At 38.2% G+C, this 19,576-nt stretch overlaps 1 protein-coding gene across 1 annotated transcript in view; it reads left to right on the top strand.

Moving 5' to 3' along the window:
* The window catches only part of PIAS1 (protein inhibitor of activated STAT, 1), a 121,064-nt gene that overhangs the window by 17,159 nt on the left and 84,329 nt on the right, over positions 1–19,576 (top strand). Inside the window, exon 2 of the mRNA XM_006866557.1 lies at positions 16,470–16,908. Within this exon, the coding sequence (XP_006866619.1) occupies positions 16,470–16,908 (439 nt within the window). The remainder of the gene's footprint in view (positions 1–16,469; positions 16,909–19,576) is intronic.

The following is a 19,576-nucleotide window of genomic DNA, read 5'->3' as shown; positions in this document are numbered from 1 at the left end:
TGACTGTTAAAAGGGACAGCATTTTAGAACCATTGGGTAGAAGTTATAATAAAAAATTGAGTCAGAGATTTTCATTTAATGTGACCTGCACATTAAAAGTATTTCAGCAGGGACTGGAAGGCCATCAGTGAAGAAAGTTGCTATAAAAGTTGTATATTAGATGGAGGGTTAGATATGAAGATATCTAAATTCTATTTTATACTTATTGATAAAATTTATTAAAACAAAGTATGTATTTCTATATATTATGTAATTTGATGGTTTGATTATATGTTTTCAAAAGCATTTATTTTCAAATGATACAATGGTGTCTCTAGTTGTCAGTACTCTGCAGCATTGTATGGACATTGGCATCTGACACTTTTTTGAATGTGAGTTCTATTCTGAGTCGGAATTGACTCAACGGCACTTAACAATAACAACAACTGTTGCTCAAACAGTTCTCTGCATATTTTTCTTTCTTGGGCTTTTTCTTAATCTCTTTTTATGAAACCCAGACTGAAGGCTATGATTTAAAGATTGTTTATAGAATGTTGTGTCTTGTTAATACATGCCTCTTCCTCCTTTTAGGCTCTTAACTTTCTTTGAGCTGGGTATGCTGTTTCTTATATTGTTGTTGTTGTTAAAGTGCCATGGAGTCGGTTCTGACTCAGAGTGACCCTGTATAGGATTTTCAAGGATTGGATGGTGAGTTTGAACCTCCAGCCTTATGGTTCAAACCGACCTTATTCTATAGTGCCACACCATTACTTCTTGTCTTTTCTGAAACTTAGATGCAGTGGTATCTGCAATTGCATTGCAAATGCAATTTTTGTTTTCAGTTAGAGGGGAGGAGTTGGGAAAGAATGCTCAATATTTTAGAATTTGATAGAATTAAAATTTCTTGGAGTCCTATTTTATTTTTAAATCGTATTTTTATTTGAAAGTGAATGATGGCTATTCTTAGGCTCAAGCACATGGTTAAGTTTTGAAAGACTCACCTGTATCTAGAACCTTGAACTTGACATGTGGTTTTTCTCTGCAGTATTTTTGGGCCCTTTCCTCTATTACTATTGTCACAGTCCTTTCTTACATTAAGAGGACAACTCGACTAACTGCCATCAGGTAGGTCCCAACTCATAGCAACCTTGTATAGGGTTTCCAGAGCTGTAAACCTGGACAGGAGCAGAAAGCTTCAGTTACTCCCGAAGAGCAACCGGTAGAGTTAAATTTTCGTATGGTTAGCAGTCCAGTGTTTAAGAGGAATTATTTTGTAAATAATTTGTGGCTCTTGCCATATTGCTTAGCTAGAAGTTTTATTTCTTAAAGAAGTCATTTCTTGTTTGCTCCATCCTACTGATGACTATTTGACTAACTTACTCAAGTACTATTTTTTAACATTTTTACTGACCCAAAGTATTTATTCTATCACTTGCTCACTCTGTAAAATCTAACTTCCTTAGCTGTCTTTTAGTATCTCTGTCATCTGTTTCCATTTTAACACATTTTCTTCCATGGATGAGATTTGTGAGAGGAGACTTAGACTGATGATGGTTGTTGTTAAGTGCTGTCTAGTAGGTTCAGACTCATAACGACCCTCTATAGGGCTTTCAAGGAATCGTTGGTGAGTTTGAACTGCCGACCGTGTGGTTCAAACCAGTATTGTGGTGCTCTGCTTTATCCCATAGCGTCTGTATAGGGTTTCCGAGACTAGATTTTCACAGGAGCAGAAAGCCTCGCATTTTTCCTGTGAAGTGACTGTGACTTAGTGGGCTTGAACTGCCAACCTTGTGGTTCCCAGTTCTGCGCTTTTCCTACAGAGCCCCACCTCACTCCTGATTTGTATTGATTGTTGTTAAGTACTGTCCAGTAGTTCGACTTATAGCAAGCCCTTGTAGGCTTTTTGGGGAGCAGCTCTGGTGGATTTGAACTCCCAACCTTGTGGTTCATAGTCCAGTTCTGATCCTACAGCATCACACCCAGAGTCCTTTATTGATTAGTGGTTATGAGTTTAGGTTCTGGAATACAGTTAGGTTTGCACCCTGCATCCGTTGTTTCTTTACTATATGGTTTAGCAGCAGTTTTCTCATCCATACAGTGGAAACAATAATAGTTGCTTTTATAGACTTCTGAGGATTAAATAAAATAATCATGTTATCATCAAAATGTAACTGGCAGCTTATATAATAAGCATTTAACATTTAAAATTTTTACTAGTTGTATTTTTTATTTGACTAATTATTTACTCTATCCACCCATGTAAATGCTGCATACAAATTTGATTGGAGACAAAAAGTGGTCAGCAGTTGTTATTAAATACTGTTGAGGTGGTTCCAACTCACAGCGACCCTGTATAGAGTTTACTAGAAGTGGCTGGTGTATCTGAACCACCAACTTTATGGTTAGTAGTCAAATGCTTATCCTACATCACCCCATCAGACTCCACAATTAACTCTAAAGCAAAAATGAAAGGGGAAGGGGACAGGAAAACCAGATTACTAAAAGGGAAATACTTAGAATAGAATTAAGAGATGTTGACACATTGTGAAAATGTAACCAATGTCACTGAACAATTTGTATAATAATTTGAAATCTAATTTGCTATGTAAACTTTCACCCCTCCAAAAAAGAAATTTATTAAAAAGATTTTTCATTGAAAACATTGCAAGTGTAGAAAAATTTCTTTGCCAATATGGATTGTATTTCCTCAACTATATAAGAGTAGAAGAACAAGTAGCTTTCCTTTCATAGAATTACAGCATCATAGAATTTAGAAGTATGAGAAGACGAAGAATTTCTAGTTAATATTTTCATTTTTTTTGCAGTGAGAAAAGAAGCGCTGAAAGACTGTGGTTTCGTAAAGGATATGTAAATTAGTAGACAAGGCCGTGGTGGTGGTGAGGTGCCGACCCATAGCCACCCTGTACAGGGTTTCTGACGCTGTAAATCTTTACGGGAGCAGAGCAGCTGGGAGTTTCGTACTGCTGACCTTACGGTTCGCAGCCGATTCGTAACCACTACGCTACCAGAACGGAGTCGGTTCCCATGCATCATGACTGTGGCCAGGGTTTCTGAAGAGTGTTTGGTAGGTTTGAACATTGTGGTTAGCGGTCCAGTGCTTGTCCTACAGCATGTAGTAGTAGTAATAATAAGTCAGTAGTACTGATACCCAAAATCCATACACTAGAACCTTTGTATTTTCACTGTGTAGCGGTCACATAGTTCTTGTTGTTAGGGACTCTGCTGAGTCAGCTTCGACTCATAGTGACCCTGTGCACAATAGAACAAAACATTGCTGAGTCCTGGGCCAGCCTCACAGTTGTTGCTACATTTGAGCACAGTGCTGCTGCCACTGTATCAATCCCTCTCGTTGGGCCTGCGCAGGGGGTGGGGGTGGGGGTGGGGGTTCTTCCCTTTTTTCTCACTGACCCTCCACTTTACCAAGCATGATGTCCTTCTCCAGAGATATAGTAGATGTTCATTTTTGAGAAATGAAGTACTGTGATTATGTGTACCTGTTTCTGAAGACCAAGAAAGTTATCTCTATGTGTTCATTGTTCCTCTATTCCCTATCTTCACATACTTACTTATTGCACATTTGCGTGCAGAGCAACTTGGCAATGTGGTAGAATTTCACTTTGGAGTCCTTATGTAGCTCTGTAGGAGAAGCACTTCACTGATAATCACAAGGTCGGTGATTATCATCAGCTGCTCCTTGTAAAGCATATACTGAGTCATGAACCAACTCGATGGTACTTAACAAGTTCAAAAATTTAACTTTTTTATTAGGACAAACATATCAAAATTTTAAATGTTCTGAGTTGGACTTGTTAATTTTAGTATTCTACTTATCATTTAAGGTGCTCTGGTAGCGTAGTGATTACAAATTGGGCTGCTAGCTGCAAGGTCAGCAGTTCGAAACTACCAGCTGTTCTGTGGGAGAAAGATGAGGCTTTCTGCTCCCGTAAAGATTTACAAAGGAGCTCTGGTAACGTAGTGGTTATGAATTGGGCTGCGAACCTCAAGGTCAGCAGTTCGAAACTACCAGCTGTTCTGCAGGAGAAAGATTTACAGCCTCAGAAACCCTGTACAGGGTCGCTATGAGTCGGAACTGACTCCATGGCACCTCACCACCACCAGTTATCATTTGACCTACTGATGTGGCACTGTAGGATAGGCTTTGGACTGTGAACCACAAGGTCAGCAGTTCAAATCCACCAGCTGCTCTTCTGAAACCCTACACAGGGTCACTATGAGTCGGAACTGACTTGATGGCACTTAGCAACAAGAAGTTATCATTTAGAGGGAGCTGTTTGAAGAACATTTCCATATGTCTCTTGAAATGTGGTAGTACATAAATGGGGGTGATACTTTAAATTTTAATCAATCAAAAATCACAATAATTGTACACTATTTCAGCAGTTAAGTTTATACCTTGCTGAAAGGAAAATGGAATCTCCATGCAGGTATAATTATAATATTTTGTCATGCAGTTACTTAATGAAATCATTATGATAGAATAGAGACCAGGAGAAGATCACACAAGATGTCATTTTCGGTTAGTTTATGTTGAGAAAGAAATAAAAGATGAGAAATTGGGTGGAACAAGATCATGGAGAAGTATGTAACAAGCCTGACTTGCTGCTTTGAATAGAAATGGTCTAACTAGGTTTTCTGGTTTAATGGGGAACAGTTGACAAATTGCTAATCTAACAGCTGCTTATTAACTGTTTCAAACAGGGAGTACTAGAAATGGCCCAGAAGTCAGTTCCATTGGATGAAGCATCTGATTTTGAAAATAATGGATGAAATGTTTTTTTTCTATGGTGCAGACTTTGATGTATGCATTTGCTGTTGTTGTTAAGTACCGCTGTATAGGGTTTCCGAAGAATCGTTGGTGGGTTTGAAGTGCTGACCTTTCATTTACCAGTTCAGTGTTTATCTTACAGTGCCACAATGGAACAATTATAGAATTTTTTAAAAAGTATTTCTTTTGTGATTAAAAAGCAAAAAAGTACATAAATGAAATATTTGACATTATTGAATTCATCCTGGTTTATAATTGGTGAAAAATTGATACCAGATAAAGTCTCAATTAGAGTATTTTATTCCTAATCCTATAGAGTACTACAGTGGGATGAATGAGAATAACTAGTATGGTTCAACAGGAAGTACCTAATTTCTGTTCATAATTTAGACATGACTTTTAATAATATAAGGTCATAGCTGATGAGACAATAAAACTAGCACTTTCTATTTCATCATAAAAAAAGCACTTTGTATAATACTTATTAATGTTGTTTGAATATTGTCTTATTTTTATCTTTCTTGGCATATAGTCCCAGCCTCCATGTAGTTGAGAATATATACAGTGGAGCTTCCAAAAGTTTGTATAAAAATTCCATTACTTTTCTATTTCAGTGTTACACAACTTTTTTGAAGCCTCCTCGTACATACATACACACTTAAATATAGGAAGGGCTTCCAAAATTTCATGGAAAAAATGGAATTGGGAACCCCCTTGTGTGCATGTGCCCCCCACACACAGATACACACTCACATACACAAAGTGAATGTCATTGAATGGGGAAAACTTCCCCTTCCCCTGTCCTCTTTTCCCTACACTTACCTAAGAACATTGGAAGCCAACCTCATGCCTCCAGAGCAGATGAGAGGATTCTGTTCTGTAAAAAGTATCAGATAAGGATGGGGTGCAGGGAGGGGAGGGGAGGGGAGGGGAGGAATCTCTCAAGATTGCTAGGTTTCTGTCTGATCATCTAGAATGAAGTACCCAACTCTGCTCACTTAAATAGATGTTTTAATAGTTCTTTTTTCTCTCCCCTCCCCCCCTTACTCTTAACTATGAATGCACAGCCAAAGATTCCTCATTTGAGGAACGTTTCATGCAAAAAAGGAAGAGAGCAAAACAACAAAAAATAACTCAAGAGCATACAGACTGTGCAGGGAACAGAAGAAAACAACACCAAATATCCATTCATTAATAGCTCCAAAGAGAGAAGAGAGGATGCTAATCTATATTCATGAAAAATAAGAACAGAATGTAGAGGAAAAAGAAATACACAACACAGAAAAGAACTCATGGAAATTAAAATGTTAATGAAGGAACAGTTGTTGTTAGGCGCCATCAAGTCGGTACCGACCCATAGTGACCTTAGGCACAGCAGAACGAAACACTGCCCAGTCCTGGGCCAACCTCACCTTTGTTGCCATGCTTGAGTCTATCAATGCTGCCACTTGGCCAATCCATCTCATTGGGGGTCTTCCTGTTTATCTCTGACCCTGGACCTTACCAAACATGATATCCTTCTCCAGCCACTGGTCCCTCCTGATAGCTGATAAGAAAGAGAAGAGGTATAAAATGGAAGAAGAAAAAGAAAATAGAGTAAAGGAAAGTTAGATAATCAGTTGAGGAAAGCCATTACCTTAATATGCATACAAAAAAGAGAACCTTAAAAAAAAAGGAATTCATAGTAAGAAAACTTAGAACCAAATGACATACATCTCTAAATTTAAGGAGCTCACAATGATTATCAACTGATGCAATTCATAAAACAAAAAATCAACACCAAGGCAAGGTACTGCAAAATTTCAGAATGCACAGAGAGAAATGCCTAGAAGGTTCCAATAGACTATAGATAGGTGACTATAAAGGATTGTTGATCAGAATGGTACTAATCTTCTTAATGGGAACACTGGAAGCCAGAAGACAGTGAGGAAAGGCTTTCAAAATTCTGATGGAACATGATTTCATGCTTAGAATTCTGCTGGGCCAAAATCAATAAAGTAAGAGAATATTGTGTAGTGCCATCGAGTCAATTCCAACTCAGTGATTATGTGTTAGGTTTCCTAGGTGGATTTGAACCGTCGACCTTGCAGTTCAAACCCACCTTGCAGCCCATTGCTTACCCTCCAGTGCCACATAGTTTTAGACAGTACAAGGTATTAGTACTTTCCATGCACCCTTTCTCGGAATGCCACGTTAGGAAATAACCCACCAAAATAAGAAAGAACCGAGGCAGTGGAAGATAAGGTCCGGAAACAGGGGCTCCAAAGATAGAAGAGAAACCAAGGTAATTTCTAGGATAAGTTTAAGGGGACGTCTGTGACCATAGTTACACACCAAGCCTAGGGAATAAGTAGTTTAATTATAACACAGGGATGGAGGGTTATGTCTCTTAAGAAATGTTAAAATATATAGGATTTCCCTGATGTTTTAATGTGTTGAAATATACACTTTGATTTAGCAGTTTAAGCAAAAGGTTAGCACTTAAAACCCACCCAGAGGAACTTCGGGCAGTAAGGCGTGGCCTGATGATCCACTTCCATGAAAACGCTGCCCTCAAGGGGTCACCACTGTGAGTTGTAATGGACTTGATAGCAGCTAAAACAGCCAGTAACAACATAAAAAAACCAATGCAATTATTAACTATAAGAAAACCAAAGCAATGAAAGAAAGCAAGAGTAATAGTGATGTGTTTTTGACTCAGCTGTGAATATCATTTATACTTACAGTAGTAATGTAAACACCAACCATTGATTGAAACAAGAATAATGATAGGAAGCTAGGGGAAGAGCGCTAAACCATTATCTTTAATAATAAATAGAAAGCCAGTAGATAAGGCAGACCTTGTTTCATTTTTCTTAACTTTATTGCGCTTCACAGATTTTTAATTAGAAATGGAAGGTGTGTGGTAGCCCTGCATCAAATCAGTCTACTATCGGTGCCATTTTCCCAATAGCATGTGGTCACTTTGTGTCTCTCTAACATTTGGGTAATTCTCAAAATATTTCAGAATTTTTCATAATACTCTTGCATATTTAATATACTACAGTAAAGTGTAAACTTAATTTATATGCACTGGGTAAGCCAAAAAAAAAATGCATGTAACACGTAACTCACTTAATTTTGATAGTCTCTTTGCTGTGAAGGTTTGGAACCAACCCTAAACGTAAACGTACAGTATTGCCAAGGTATACCTGTACCGAAAAGGAAAAATGAAGAAATAAAAAACTGTATAGACTTGCTATTTAGAAAATAGTGGGGAAAAGGTAGAAGAAACAGCTTAAAGGGTTGAAAGTTAGGGCTTTCAGATGGGAAAATTAGGGTTGGGCAAGAAAGAGACTTGTTTTTCTTGTAAAACTGTCTGGCTTTTAAACTGTGTGCATATCTGACTTAAAAATTAATTATAAAAAGATGTGCCTCTTTAATCAGAGAATGCTCTTCTGTGCAGAATATACACTTCACAGTCCTTCTAAAATCCCTTAGGATTCTGAGAACTGTATCATTTGAGGATGTAGCGTCAGCAGAATGGTATGGAATTCTGGCTGCTGAGGAGGTGTAATGATTTATAATAGTCGTAGTGGCTGATGTTATCCTTAGTTGTAAATATTCATTTCATTGTAGTGCTAACAAATGGGGGGTTTTAAACACATGGCAGATGAAAATATATTGCATTTCAACATCTCCCTTGTACTTAAGGGTTTAACGTTCCTCTGTGTTGTCAACACTTTACGTTGTGAATTGACTGCTTCATGCTTTTCTGCAGCTTTTCAGTTGAGTGATGCTTCAGATGTTTTAGTGTTTCCTGCCTCCTTCTTTTATTTAGCTTTTTAAATACTGCATGCTTATTACAGTCTTTAAGAAGAACAGCTGCTCTGATAATAGAAATAGATTCCACCTGATCGCTCACTGTACCTGATTATAAGGTGCAGTGGTTAATTTGAATCCAGATGCATTCTCTTCTTTTTTTAACTACCAGTTTTGGTTTTTTTTTTAAAGCCAAAATGTTGAAGCTTTAAATGGAGAGTGAATGGTTAATAAATTAATCCCTAACAGGATATTTTTTCCACTTAAAAGACACGTGGCTTATTTCTTCTAAAAGACAGTACATCACAGTATAAAAGCATGAGAATGGTATAGAACTAATTGAGTGACATGCAGCTATCAGAACCTTCCTTAACCTCAGTTTCCTCATCTGTAAAATAAGGGCAACACTTGCCTTATAATTGGGACAATTAATGCATCAAAACCAAAATTAAAAACCCTAGTTTGCTCATAGCAGTTACTGTTTGAGTACCTACTGTGTACTAGATGTTTTTGCTACTGTTTGCTTGTTACACTTTCCAAAGACAGTCACAAACATAATTGTGAGCCATCAGACTTATAGTTATGTCATTAACTTTATTTTCTGACCATAAAGCAAGAGACTTTATGTGAATTGTCACTGTGTTCTTAAACAAAACTAGAATACTGACACATCTGTGCTGCATTTGAATCCACACATCTATAGGGTAAGGACAAAAGCTGTCATCCATGAAGAATTTCAGTAATCACTGTTTGAGATAGAGTTGAATTGAAATGAAAAGACATTTTTCTCTTTATGAAATTTATACTGGTTTCTCTGTAAAACAAATTATATTTGACCAGTGCTAACCTAAATTTGAAGTCCTGGTGTAGCATTGTGGGTTAATGTGCTAGACTGCAGAGTCGATTTGAACTGCAGGGTGGGCGGGTCAAGCTCACCAGCCACCTCTTGGAAACCCTGTACAAGGTCGCTATGGGTTGGAACCAACTAGATGGCACTTAACAGCAACCTAAATTTGGGAGCATGGTGACTCAATACTGTACTGCAATCCACAAGGTCTGTGGTTAGAGCCTGCTAGCTGCTTTGCACGGGAAAGATGAGGCTTTCTATTCCCACAAAGATTTTAAAAAGAAAAGTCTCAGAAATCTTGTATAGGGTCGCTACGATTTGGAGCTGACTCGAAGGCTCTTAACAACAACCTAAATTTATTTGTTAACTTCAGTTCTTGAAACATATTTTGTGTTATTTAAAAATATTTAAAACTGTTTCACACTCTTAAGACACCTTGATAAATAGAAGTAAATGATTTTGATGACATTGTAGTTGTTGGTGTGAAGTGCTGTTAGGTTGATTCTGTCTCAGTGAATCTTTTTTTTTTTAAGGTGTTTATTGTGGATTGAGTGAAAGTTTACAAGGCATATCAGTTTTATATTCAACAAATCATACACCTTGTTTCATTACAATGATTATAATCCCCCCTCCATGTGCCATCAGTTAACAGTATTTCTCTCTATCCACTTTAGCTTTTTAAAAACAAACATACAAAAAAAGCACTCAGGCATATATAATAATTTACATCTCCAAAGGGCACATTCTGTAAGTCTGCCTCCTGGCCACCAGCTCTTAGTCCTGCTCTTCTTAGTCCATGAATCTAGAGTCCTCAGCCACTCCCCGTCTCCCTGCCCCCATCTCTGCCTCCATCTCTGGCGCTGCTGCTTCTCTGGATAAGGTCCCACATTCAGCTTGTGCCCTTCTCTCTTAATGGACCTAGGGTCCTCTGTTTCTGGACTGTAAGATTAACCACTCCCCTGTTTTTGTTTGTTTGTTTTACAAAACTTCTACCTTTACAATTGTGACAGTCACAATTAGTCATGATAACAATTATTCACTATTGAATCTTACGAATCTTATCCCCATCTCTTTTTACCAGACCCATCTGGATAAGATGAAAACTGTTCAGTGGGGACTCTTTCTTTCCCCACATACTCTTAAACTAAACTCCCTCTTGAAACCTTGCAAGCCAGTCGCTTCGTGCCTTTATAGCTCCCTCATTTTAGGTAGCCAATGTCTAAGTTGCCTGTCCCTATCTACCCTGTGTACAGAGATGATAGCATTGATACTTGATGTGAAGACTCTTTCCCTCTCTGTTGCTATTTAGAATAACTACCACTCTGAGTATAGGTCAGGTTCATCAAATTGAAGCAATTTACCCTTGTTTCCTTTATCTACCCCCCGCCCCCCAAAATTGTTTTTTTTCCCCCAATCTTCCTCTAGTCGAGTTCTGATTATTGAGCCATCGAGGCTAGGTGAAATGGGTACTCTCTGCAAGTTTGGGTGTTCTTGTGCATCTCCCCTCACTTCATATCAGCTGGATGCTTCACTCTCAGCTCTAGCCCTCTGTGGCTAAGTCCTTGTCCAGGGGCTCAAGTGTCCTCAGATCTAACCACACTTTGGACCAACCAGCCCTTCCTCTTCTCTCTCTCATCTCTAGGTCAACATGATTCAATGGACTGGGGTTGAACTCAACCCATTTCTTCATTGCTGCCTTTCCGCCTCTTCCACTCACCAGTAGACCAGTGTGGTCGCCAGCAAGCTTACACGCTTGTTTGTGTATACTCTTTGAGTTTCAGTCTTAGAGGGGAGTTTGTTCTGAAGGAACTTGATTGCTATCCTTGATGTCTTCCTGGCGAACAGCTTGCTTATTCTTGTAGTTGCCAGTCATGCTGATATTTTTGTTTTGGGTTTTTCTTGATGATCTTTCTTTGAAGATGTATCTTCTGTCACTGTAGCTGTTCCAGTCTGCTTGCCTTTCTAGTGGGAATGTCCCACTTCATTAAGGTTGTGGATGGAACTCAGGATTCCACCTAAGGTCCTATACTCTCTAAAGGCTTTGCATGAGGCCTTTTTCACTGGGCAAGTAAGTTGTAGAACCCCTTTTAGGTATTCCAATCAGTTATAGGCTGAAGACGGGCTTACAAGTTTTCTCTAATCATATTTCTATCCCACTCAAGGGAAACTAATATTCATAAGGCAGTCAAGGATTTTAGTATTATTTACCCTCTTCAAGCTATACCTAGATCCCTGTATTCCAGAGCCCTGTTTTTCCAAGGTTGAGTATGCATCACTATTTACCTCTGTCCCACTAGGCCATGCAAACCTGTCTCAGTGTTCCACTATTTATCTTGTTCTTCTGCCTCCTCCTCCCTTCTTGTATTGCCCTCCCCAACACCCAAATAAACCCCCACCCCAACCCCATTGTGGTTACCTTATATTCCATTAGTTCTACCCTCCATTTAAGACAGTCTGTTTTATCCAGTAATCTACCTGACCTTCCCACCACCTGGATCTCTGTTCCTCTGTGTTTACCTTCTTTCACATTGTAATTGTTTTGATTATAGACTGACCTCCCAGATCCTCTGTACGTATAATTTTATTCTGTTCTTGATTCTTCCATCTTTCAATTAAGTTCAGATTGATGCTGCCACGTACAATCATTCTGTAGTTGTTGTCTGTTCTTGTTGGTTCTCAGTCCATAGAACTTCCTTTAGGATGTTTTTCATAGCAGGGTTGGCTTTGGCAAAATCTCTTAGCTTCTGTTTATCTTGGAATGTTTTGATTATACCATCGTATTTGATTGACAGCTTTGCTGGGTATAGGATTCTTGGGTGGCAGTGTTTTTTCTTTCAGGATTTTATAGATGTCTCCCCATTGCCTTGTTGCCTGCATGGTTTCTCTTGAGAGATCCCAGCTTAATCTGATTTGCTTGCCTTTGTATGTTATATTTCTCTTTTCCCTAGCTGCTTTCAAGATGCTGTCTTTATCTTTGATTTTGGAGAGCTTGATTATTATATGTCTTGGTGATTGTCTTTTAGGGTCTGTCCTTCCTGGGGTTTGTTGAGCTTCTTGAATGCTTATCTTTTCACTTTTCAGGATGTTAGGGAATTTTTCTTCCAGAAGTTCTTCAACTGTCTCCTCTGTTGGCTTGTGTGATTGTTCTTATTCTGGAATGCCAATAATTCTTATGTTATTCCTCTTCATGTTGTCCAACATGAATCTTAGGCCTTCTTCTGATTTTTGTATCCTTTTTGTGTTTATTCTTCTATCTTAGTAGTGTTGAGAGATTTATCTTCTAGCTCACTAGATCTAGCTTCTATCTCTTCAATTGTACTCCTTTGCCCTTTCAGTGTATTGTCCATTTCTGATATTCTATTATTATTAATCATTTGGACCTCTTTCTGTAGGTTTTGAATTGTTTCCAATGCTATATCTATCTTTTTGGATTGTTCTTGTAGCGCTTTCCTGACTTCTTTATTTTTCTCAACTCCATTATATAGTATTTTGAAACATTTTGTAATCAGTTTTCTGAATTCCTTCGCAGGCATTTCCAAAGCCTGCCTATCTTCCAGTATGGAGTGTAGTTCTACTTCCAGCTCATTTGCCTCAGTCACTTTATCTCTTTTCTGGACATGTGCAGATATGGTCATCTGCTTCTGTTTTTTGGGCATATTCAGTGGTTATTTGTGGCCTTAATACTTAGTGGGTGTGTATTTTGGTATTTTTTTATGCTTTTTGATTTCCTTCAGCTAGATGTGATCAGGAAATGGGCTTCCCTTTTCACTCTTCTTCCTGAGAAATTTCAAGATACCACTGTTAGTTGTTTTGCCATAATTTAGGATTTAATTTTCGGCCTATTTCCTTTTTTGTCTGTTTGTCCCACTCCACAATCCCCTTTCAGGCCTTTTTGTAGTTACAAACAGTTCAGGGCCGGCTGTTGGCCGTTTGGTTTTAAGTGGAAACTTTCTCTTTAAATTTCGAGGTAATCTGTGTGCACACAATAGTAGAATCCTCTGAGGGTGGGGCTGGGGTGTCCACTAGCTCAGGCACCCCTATAATCACCAGAATGGAGGTGAGCAGACTGCACGGAACCAATGAACAGATACCAAAAGAAAAGAATGTCCACACCTTTATCTCCAGGGCTCTGCCAGGTGTCCGTGGCTGCTCTGATCCTTCCCCCACTTGATCTCACCCAAGATGGTGGCTCCTGGAGAAGCTGAGCATCTTGAGTTAGAAAGTAATGGATTTCTTGCTTCTGCTACAAATTCCCCTATTTGTAAGCCTTCTAACCTTCTAAATATTCCTTTATATGTGGTTCAGAGTTCTGGGCCCATCCCCTGAGCCTTCTTGGGGTCTGTATTCTGTGTTGTTGCTGATGGAGCTCCTTACTGTACTTCCACCCTATCCACCATCTTGTTTGTTCCTGTCTCAGTGAATCTTATATAGAATTTTTGAGGACTAACTGGTGGGTTTGAACCACTGACCTTGTGGTTAGCAGTCCAGTGCTTATCCTATAGCGTCACACCAGGACTCCGATATAATAGTTGGGTGGTGGTGTGCTGTGGAGTCAGTGCCAACTCATAGTGACCTTGCATGGGGTTTCCGAGGCTATAAAATTAGAGGTCCTTGACATCATAGTTAGTAATTAGTTAATTTCTGATAATATCTGGAAGAAAAACATAGGATTTAGGGTGGAATTCATTTGCCACTATTAGCGTTGGGAAGTCATTTGAATTTCTATTATAATTATATGTATTACTTCTCTTGGTACATTCCATCCTCACCCTTTCTTTTAGTATTCCTCTCTTGTTTGTTCATTTGTTTGTTCATTCACTCGTTCATGAGTTTCTACTGTTATGCGTGCTTTGGGTAACATAGCCTTGTTTGCCCTAGAGAACCCCAATCTGGTCGGAATCTCTGTTATTAATAAACAAAAAATATGTAGTACAGCCAAATTAGTGCTAAAATAAAGATGAAAGAAAAATGGCTAGTAAAAATAGTAAGGAGACAGTCATTATTTCTACCAGGCCTAGTGGACAAAGGCTGACAAAAGCTGAACCTTGAGGAAACAAGTTTTCCCAGTACAAAGAAATCAGGAAAGGGTTTATATTTGTGTGATTAAAACTAAAGTCGATTCCAACTCATGATGGCCCCATGCGTTTAATTAACTGGCCATTATTGCTTATGGTGCTGTTGTTGTTGTTGTTGGGTGCCATCGAGCTCTTAATACTCTTTTCCTCATTGTATTGAATTATTTTGCCCCCTGCAAGAATGTCTAGAGCAAGGGTGGGGAACGTCTGGCCCATGGGCCATATGAGGCCCACAAAATGATTTGTTCTGGACCTGCCAAGGCAGCATAGGGGTGAGTTCATTAAATGTTTGACCAAATACAACAGGCTCAGTTTTAAGTTGATAACTTTGTATGGCCCGTAAATGGTAAATTTGGCATCCCTAGTCAAGATGACTGGCTTGGACTTTACCAAACGGAGTAGTGGTGGGTTAGGAAGAGTAGTGTAACTTTAGTGTATTTGTATGAAGTTGGAATAAAACAGTTGGGGAAAGAATGCAAATAAATAAGCTTATGGTGGGTGTGTTTCTATCCTAACACTCGCTATCAGAGATGGTGATAGTCTTTTGGCTAGCCATTTCTCTCTCTCTTTTTTTTTTTTTCCACTTTAAAATAAGAGAATTTATAGAGATGGGCATTACCTACAGGTAACCTCTTAGTAGGGGTGGGAAAAGGAGAAACAGTGACCAAATAAGTTAAAGGATTTAAACAAAGTTAAATAAATTTCTTTTCTGTAGCTGCATATACATTATAGCACATGTACTGAATTCCTGGACTTTTTAGCCTGACTTTACAAGTTGAGTGTGGTCAGTGTTTCCAGTTCTGTCCTTTTCCTATGGTTTGGTGGCAAGACCATACCTGAATTTGAATCCTGACTGCTGTTTAATAGCCGTGTTGCTGTTAAGTGCCATCCAGCCAATTCCGACTCATAGCGACCCTATATTGGCTTTCCAAGGAGCAGTTGGTGGGTTTGAATTGCTGACCTTGTGGTTAGCAGTCTATTGCTTGTCCTGCAAATGCCATACCAGGACTCCAGTAGCTGTGTGGCCTTAGGTAAATTATTTAATCTTCTGAGTTGTTTCCTCATCTATAAAGCAAGAAGGATAACTTTTGTGGCGTTTGTAAAGATTAAGTATGAAACTGTCAAGCATAGTTTCTGATATATAATAAGTCTAAAAAGATACAGTGTTTGTCCTACTAATTTCTAAATGCTGTTGATGACTATGAACTATAATACTTGATAATATTAGACTCTTGGTGTGAAGCTTGTAGGGTCAGCACTGGACTGCAAACACAAGGTCAACAGTTCAAACCTACCAGCTACTCCTCAGAAACCCTATGCAGGGTTGCTATGAGTCATAACCTACTGGACTGTACTTAAAAATAACAACATATTGTTGTACGTGACATCGAGTTGGTTCCGACTCACAACGATCCTGTATAGGGTTTCCAAGGAGCAGCTGGTGAGCTTGAACTACTGTCTTGTCTGTTCAAACTGATCTTGCAGTCTAGTACATTAACGGGTTAATCCACAGCATCACACCAGGACTCTATATAATTTTTTTCCACAAAATAATAAGGCATATTATGTTTTGCCATCCACTTAACACTTAGCATTTTCCTGGAGACTCATTATTAAGTGCTTGATGAATATTTGGCAATTTCATCTCTCTTTCTGTCTCACATACACAAACATACTCACAGAAACAAACAAAATGGAATGAGCTACTTTAATGGTGTATACGATATCTTTATCTTTTATCTTTTTTCATCTCGGGCAAAAAAATCAGTGTATTAATGGATATTAATTTTAACTTTCTTTGGTTATTGATAGTAACTGATCTAATTTTAAGTTTGAAATAACTGAGATTGACTGTAAATTAGTTAGTGACCTGATAAGCCAAGGGGTTATAATAAAGTACAGTTTAGTATTATAAATTATATTTTAATACTAATGTTTTACATTTTGTTTTGTTTCTAAGCAAATGGTTATGAGCCTTAGAGTTTCTGAACTCCAAGTACTGTTGGGATACGCTGGGAGAAACAAGCACGGACGCAAACACGAACTTCTCACAAAAGCCCTGCATTTATTAAAGGCTGGCTGCAGTCCTGCTGTACAAATGAAAATTAAAGAACTGTATAGGCGGCGGTTCCCCCAGAAAATCATGACGCCCGCGGACTTGTCCATCCCCAACGTACATTCAAGTCCTATGCCAGCAACTCCATCTACCATTCCACAACTCGCTTATGATGGTCACCCTGCATCATCACCGTTACTCCCTGTTTCTCTTCTGGGACCTAAACATGAACTGGAACTACCACATCTTACATCAGCGCTTCACCCAGTCCATCCGGATATAAAACTTCAAAAATTACCATTTTATGATTTACTGGATGAACTGATAAAACCCACCAGTCTAGGTAAGGTTTTAAAACTGTCTTTTCGAGAGAGGGGAAGATAAGTATAGTCAAGTTTCTAGGTATGGTGATGATGCAGTAAGTATTAAAACATTTTCAAGACTAAACTTCTGAAGTATAATATTTTAGATTATTGATTGTTTTATTATATAGACTTCTGAAATTGACCAAATAAATTACAGCTTCTGAATTCAGTTCTTAATTTTCAGAGGTTGATGGCATAGAATGAGTTTTGGTTATTCGAATGCATAAATGGTTTTAATTATAAAAGGAGATTCAAGTTTTTATGTGTGATATTTTCAGCCTCAGTTTTTTTTTCAAGCAGATATTCATGTGTGTGCAGACAGCCAAGTGATCATGGTTAATGTGAATGTATAAAATTGTATTTACTCAGTTTTCCCATCATTTGGTTGTGGTTGTTAGTTGCTGTTGATAAGTCGGTTATGACTCATAATGATCCTGTATGTGTGGCAATTGTGGGTTAATGCGCTGGACTGCATTGTTGGTTTGAACCGCAACACTGATGGTTCAAGTTCACCAACCGCTCCTTGGAAACCCTATACAAAGTTGCTATGAGTCAGAATCGACTCCATGACATTTAACAAGTTACTTTTTAATTTTATGGTAGTTGCTATTGGTAACTCACTTAATGTAGAATGTTATTCATACTGTTGGGATTGCTGGTGGTTTTGTAAAACATTTGTACAATACTAGAATTCCATATGCTGGTGGTATTGTTGTTAAGTGCCATTGAGTCGGTTCTGACCCATAGTGAACCTGAATAGGGTTTCCAAGGAGCAGCTGGTGAGCTTGAACCACAAACCCTGCAGTTCAGATGGCTTTGCAGTCTGGCACATTAACCCACAGTGCCACAGTATGTTGTGTAAATAAATCCCTCTGTCTTTGGAAGCTCCACTAGAACCTGTTTAGCATCATAGCAACATTCAAGCTTGTTGTTGTTGTTGTTAAGTGCCTGGAGTCAGGTGCTAACTCATACAGACCCAGTGCAGGAGTGCTGGTGTGGCACTGTAAGTGCATTGGACTGCAAAGTCGGTCTCAACTGTAAGGTCAGTGGTTCCCGCTCAACAGCTGCTCCTCAGAAACCCTATACGGGGTTGCTATGAGTTGGAACTGACTCCACAACACTTAACAATGACATTGCAATTGAGTGCTTATCCTATAGTGTAAATGCTGCACAATGACAATTTTTAAAGAGTGATTCAGCATATTTTAAATAAAGTTTCCATTTGTATTCTCCGCTTCAAAACTGGAAGAGTGCTTCAGTGGATTTTGTGTATATGTAATGAAAGTTTTTGTTTTTTTTTTTTTAATTGTGGTAATACATTGCCCATCTAAAAAAGTTTATATTTTAGTTGTTGAGGATATACACAGCAAAATATGCATCAGTGCAGCAGTTTCTGTATGTACTATTCAGTGACTTTGATTACATTTTCAAGATATGCAACCAGTCACCTTCTTTTTCTGACTTGTTCCCCCTTGAACATACTCACTGCCCTTCCTTCCAGGGTTCTGTGTAATCTTTAAAGTTGTTGTTGTCAGTTTTATCCTATATAGACCTTAAAAGAGCACCAATGCTCAAGGCATACCTTTTTTTACTAGTTAAACGAAACCATTGTATGGTTTTAAGATGACACCAAGGGGGTATTTTTGGTTTAAGGTTTAAAGATCATCTCAGGGCAGTCATTTCTGGGGTTTATCCAGCCTTCATGACTCTACAAATCTAGAATCCATGGTAATTTGAAATTCTGTTTGTTTTATTTTTTTCAATCAGGATTCTTCAATAGAATCTTTGATGAAAAGATGAAAATATTTAGTGGTGGTAACTGGGGCACCATCGAATTCTTTGCTCTCATACATTGCCTATTCTTTCTTTCTTTCTTTTTTTTTACATTGCCTAGTCTTAATAACCAATATGTAAATCCTTGCATTTGTAAGATTGACTGAGTTGTTGTCAAGTACTGTTGAATTGGTTCCCACTCATAGTGCCCCTGTATAGAATTTCCAAGGAGAAACTGGTGAGCTTGAACCGCCAACCTTCTGGTTCAAACTGACTTTGCAGTCCACCACATTAACCCATACCAGGACTCCCATGTGTATCCTTGCATTTGCAAAATTGATTGAGTAGGCTTAATAAAAGTGACTGGTTGAATTACTAAAATATTTCTAATGAAATTTATTTAATTGGTCTCCCCTTACACATTTACAGTTTAGCTGGTTTGTGTGCTGGTTTTCTTGAATAAATCCACTATTTGTGATGTATAATCACATAAAGTGAATGGTGGTATAGAATTGCTTTTGAAAGTTAAGGTGGTATGTTAAATAGATTTCTAATTTCTCACTGTTATAGAACTAAAATAAAAGCAAACACTTTGATTATGCATAAAAAGATCTCACCAGAAAGTAGTTTGTAGGAGTTTGTTAACTCAGTAAATACCCTTGGGAGGAGAATCCTCAGTGTATATGAAAAATACTTAATGAAAATAGAGTCTGAGTAATGTGCAAAATTTAGAATGCGTATTATTTTGAAGCCCTGTTGATTTTTATTGATTCTTTAATGTTAAAAGACTGTCTCTGTACTTCATTAAATGCAGTGGCTTTTTTTAATTATTATTATTTATCTACTATTATTTGTGTGTGTGTGTGTGTGTGT

Source organism: Chrysochloris asiatica, unplaced genomic scaffold, assembly GCF_000296735.1.
Source record: "Chrysochloris asiatica unplaced genomic scaffold, ChrAsi1.0 scaffold00092, whole genome shotgun sequence".
Taxonomy (NCBI): Eukaryota; Metazoa; Chordata; class Mammalia; order Afrosoricida; family Chrysochloridae; genus Chrysochloris; species Chrysochloris asiatica.
Note: the sequence above shows the minus strand (reverse complement) of the source record. Positions and strands in the feature narration are given on the sequence as shown.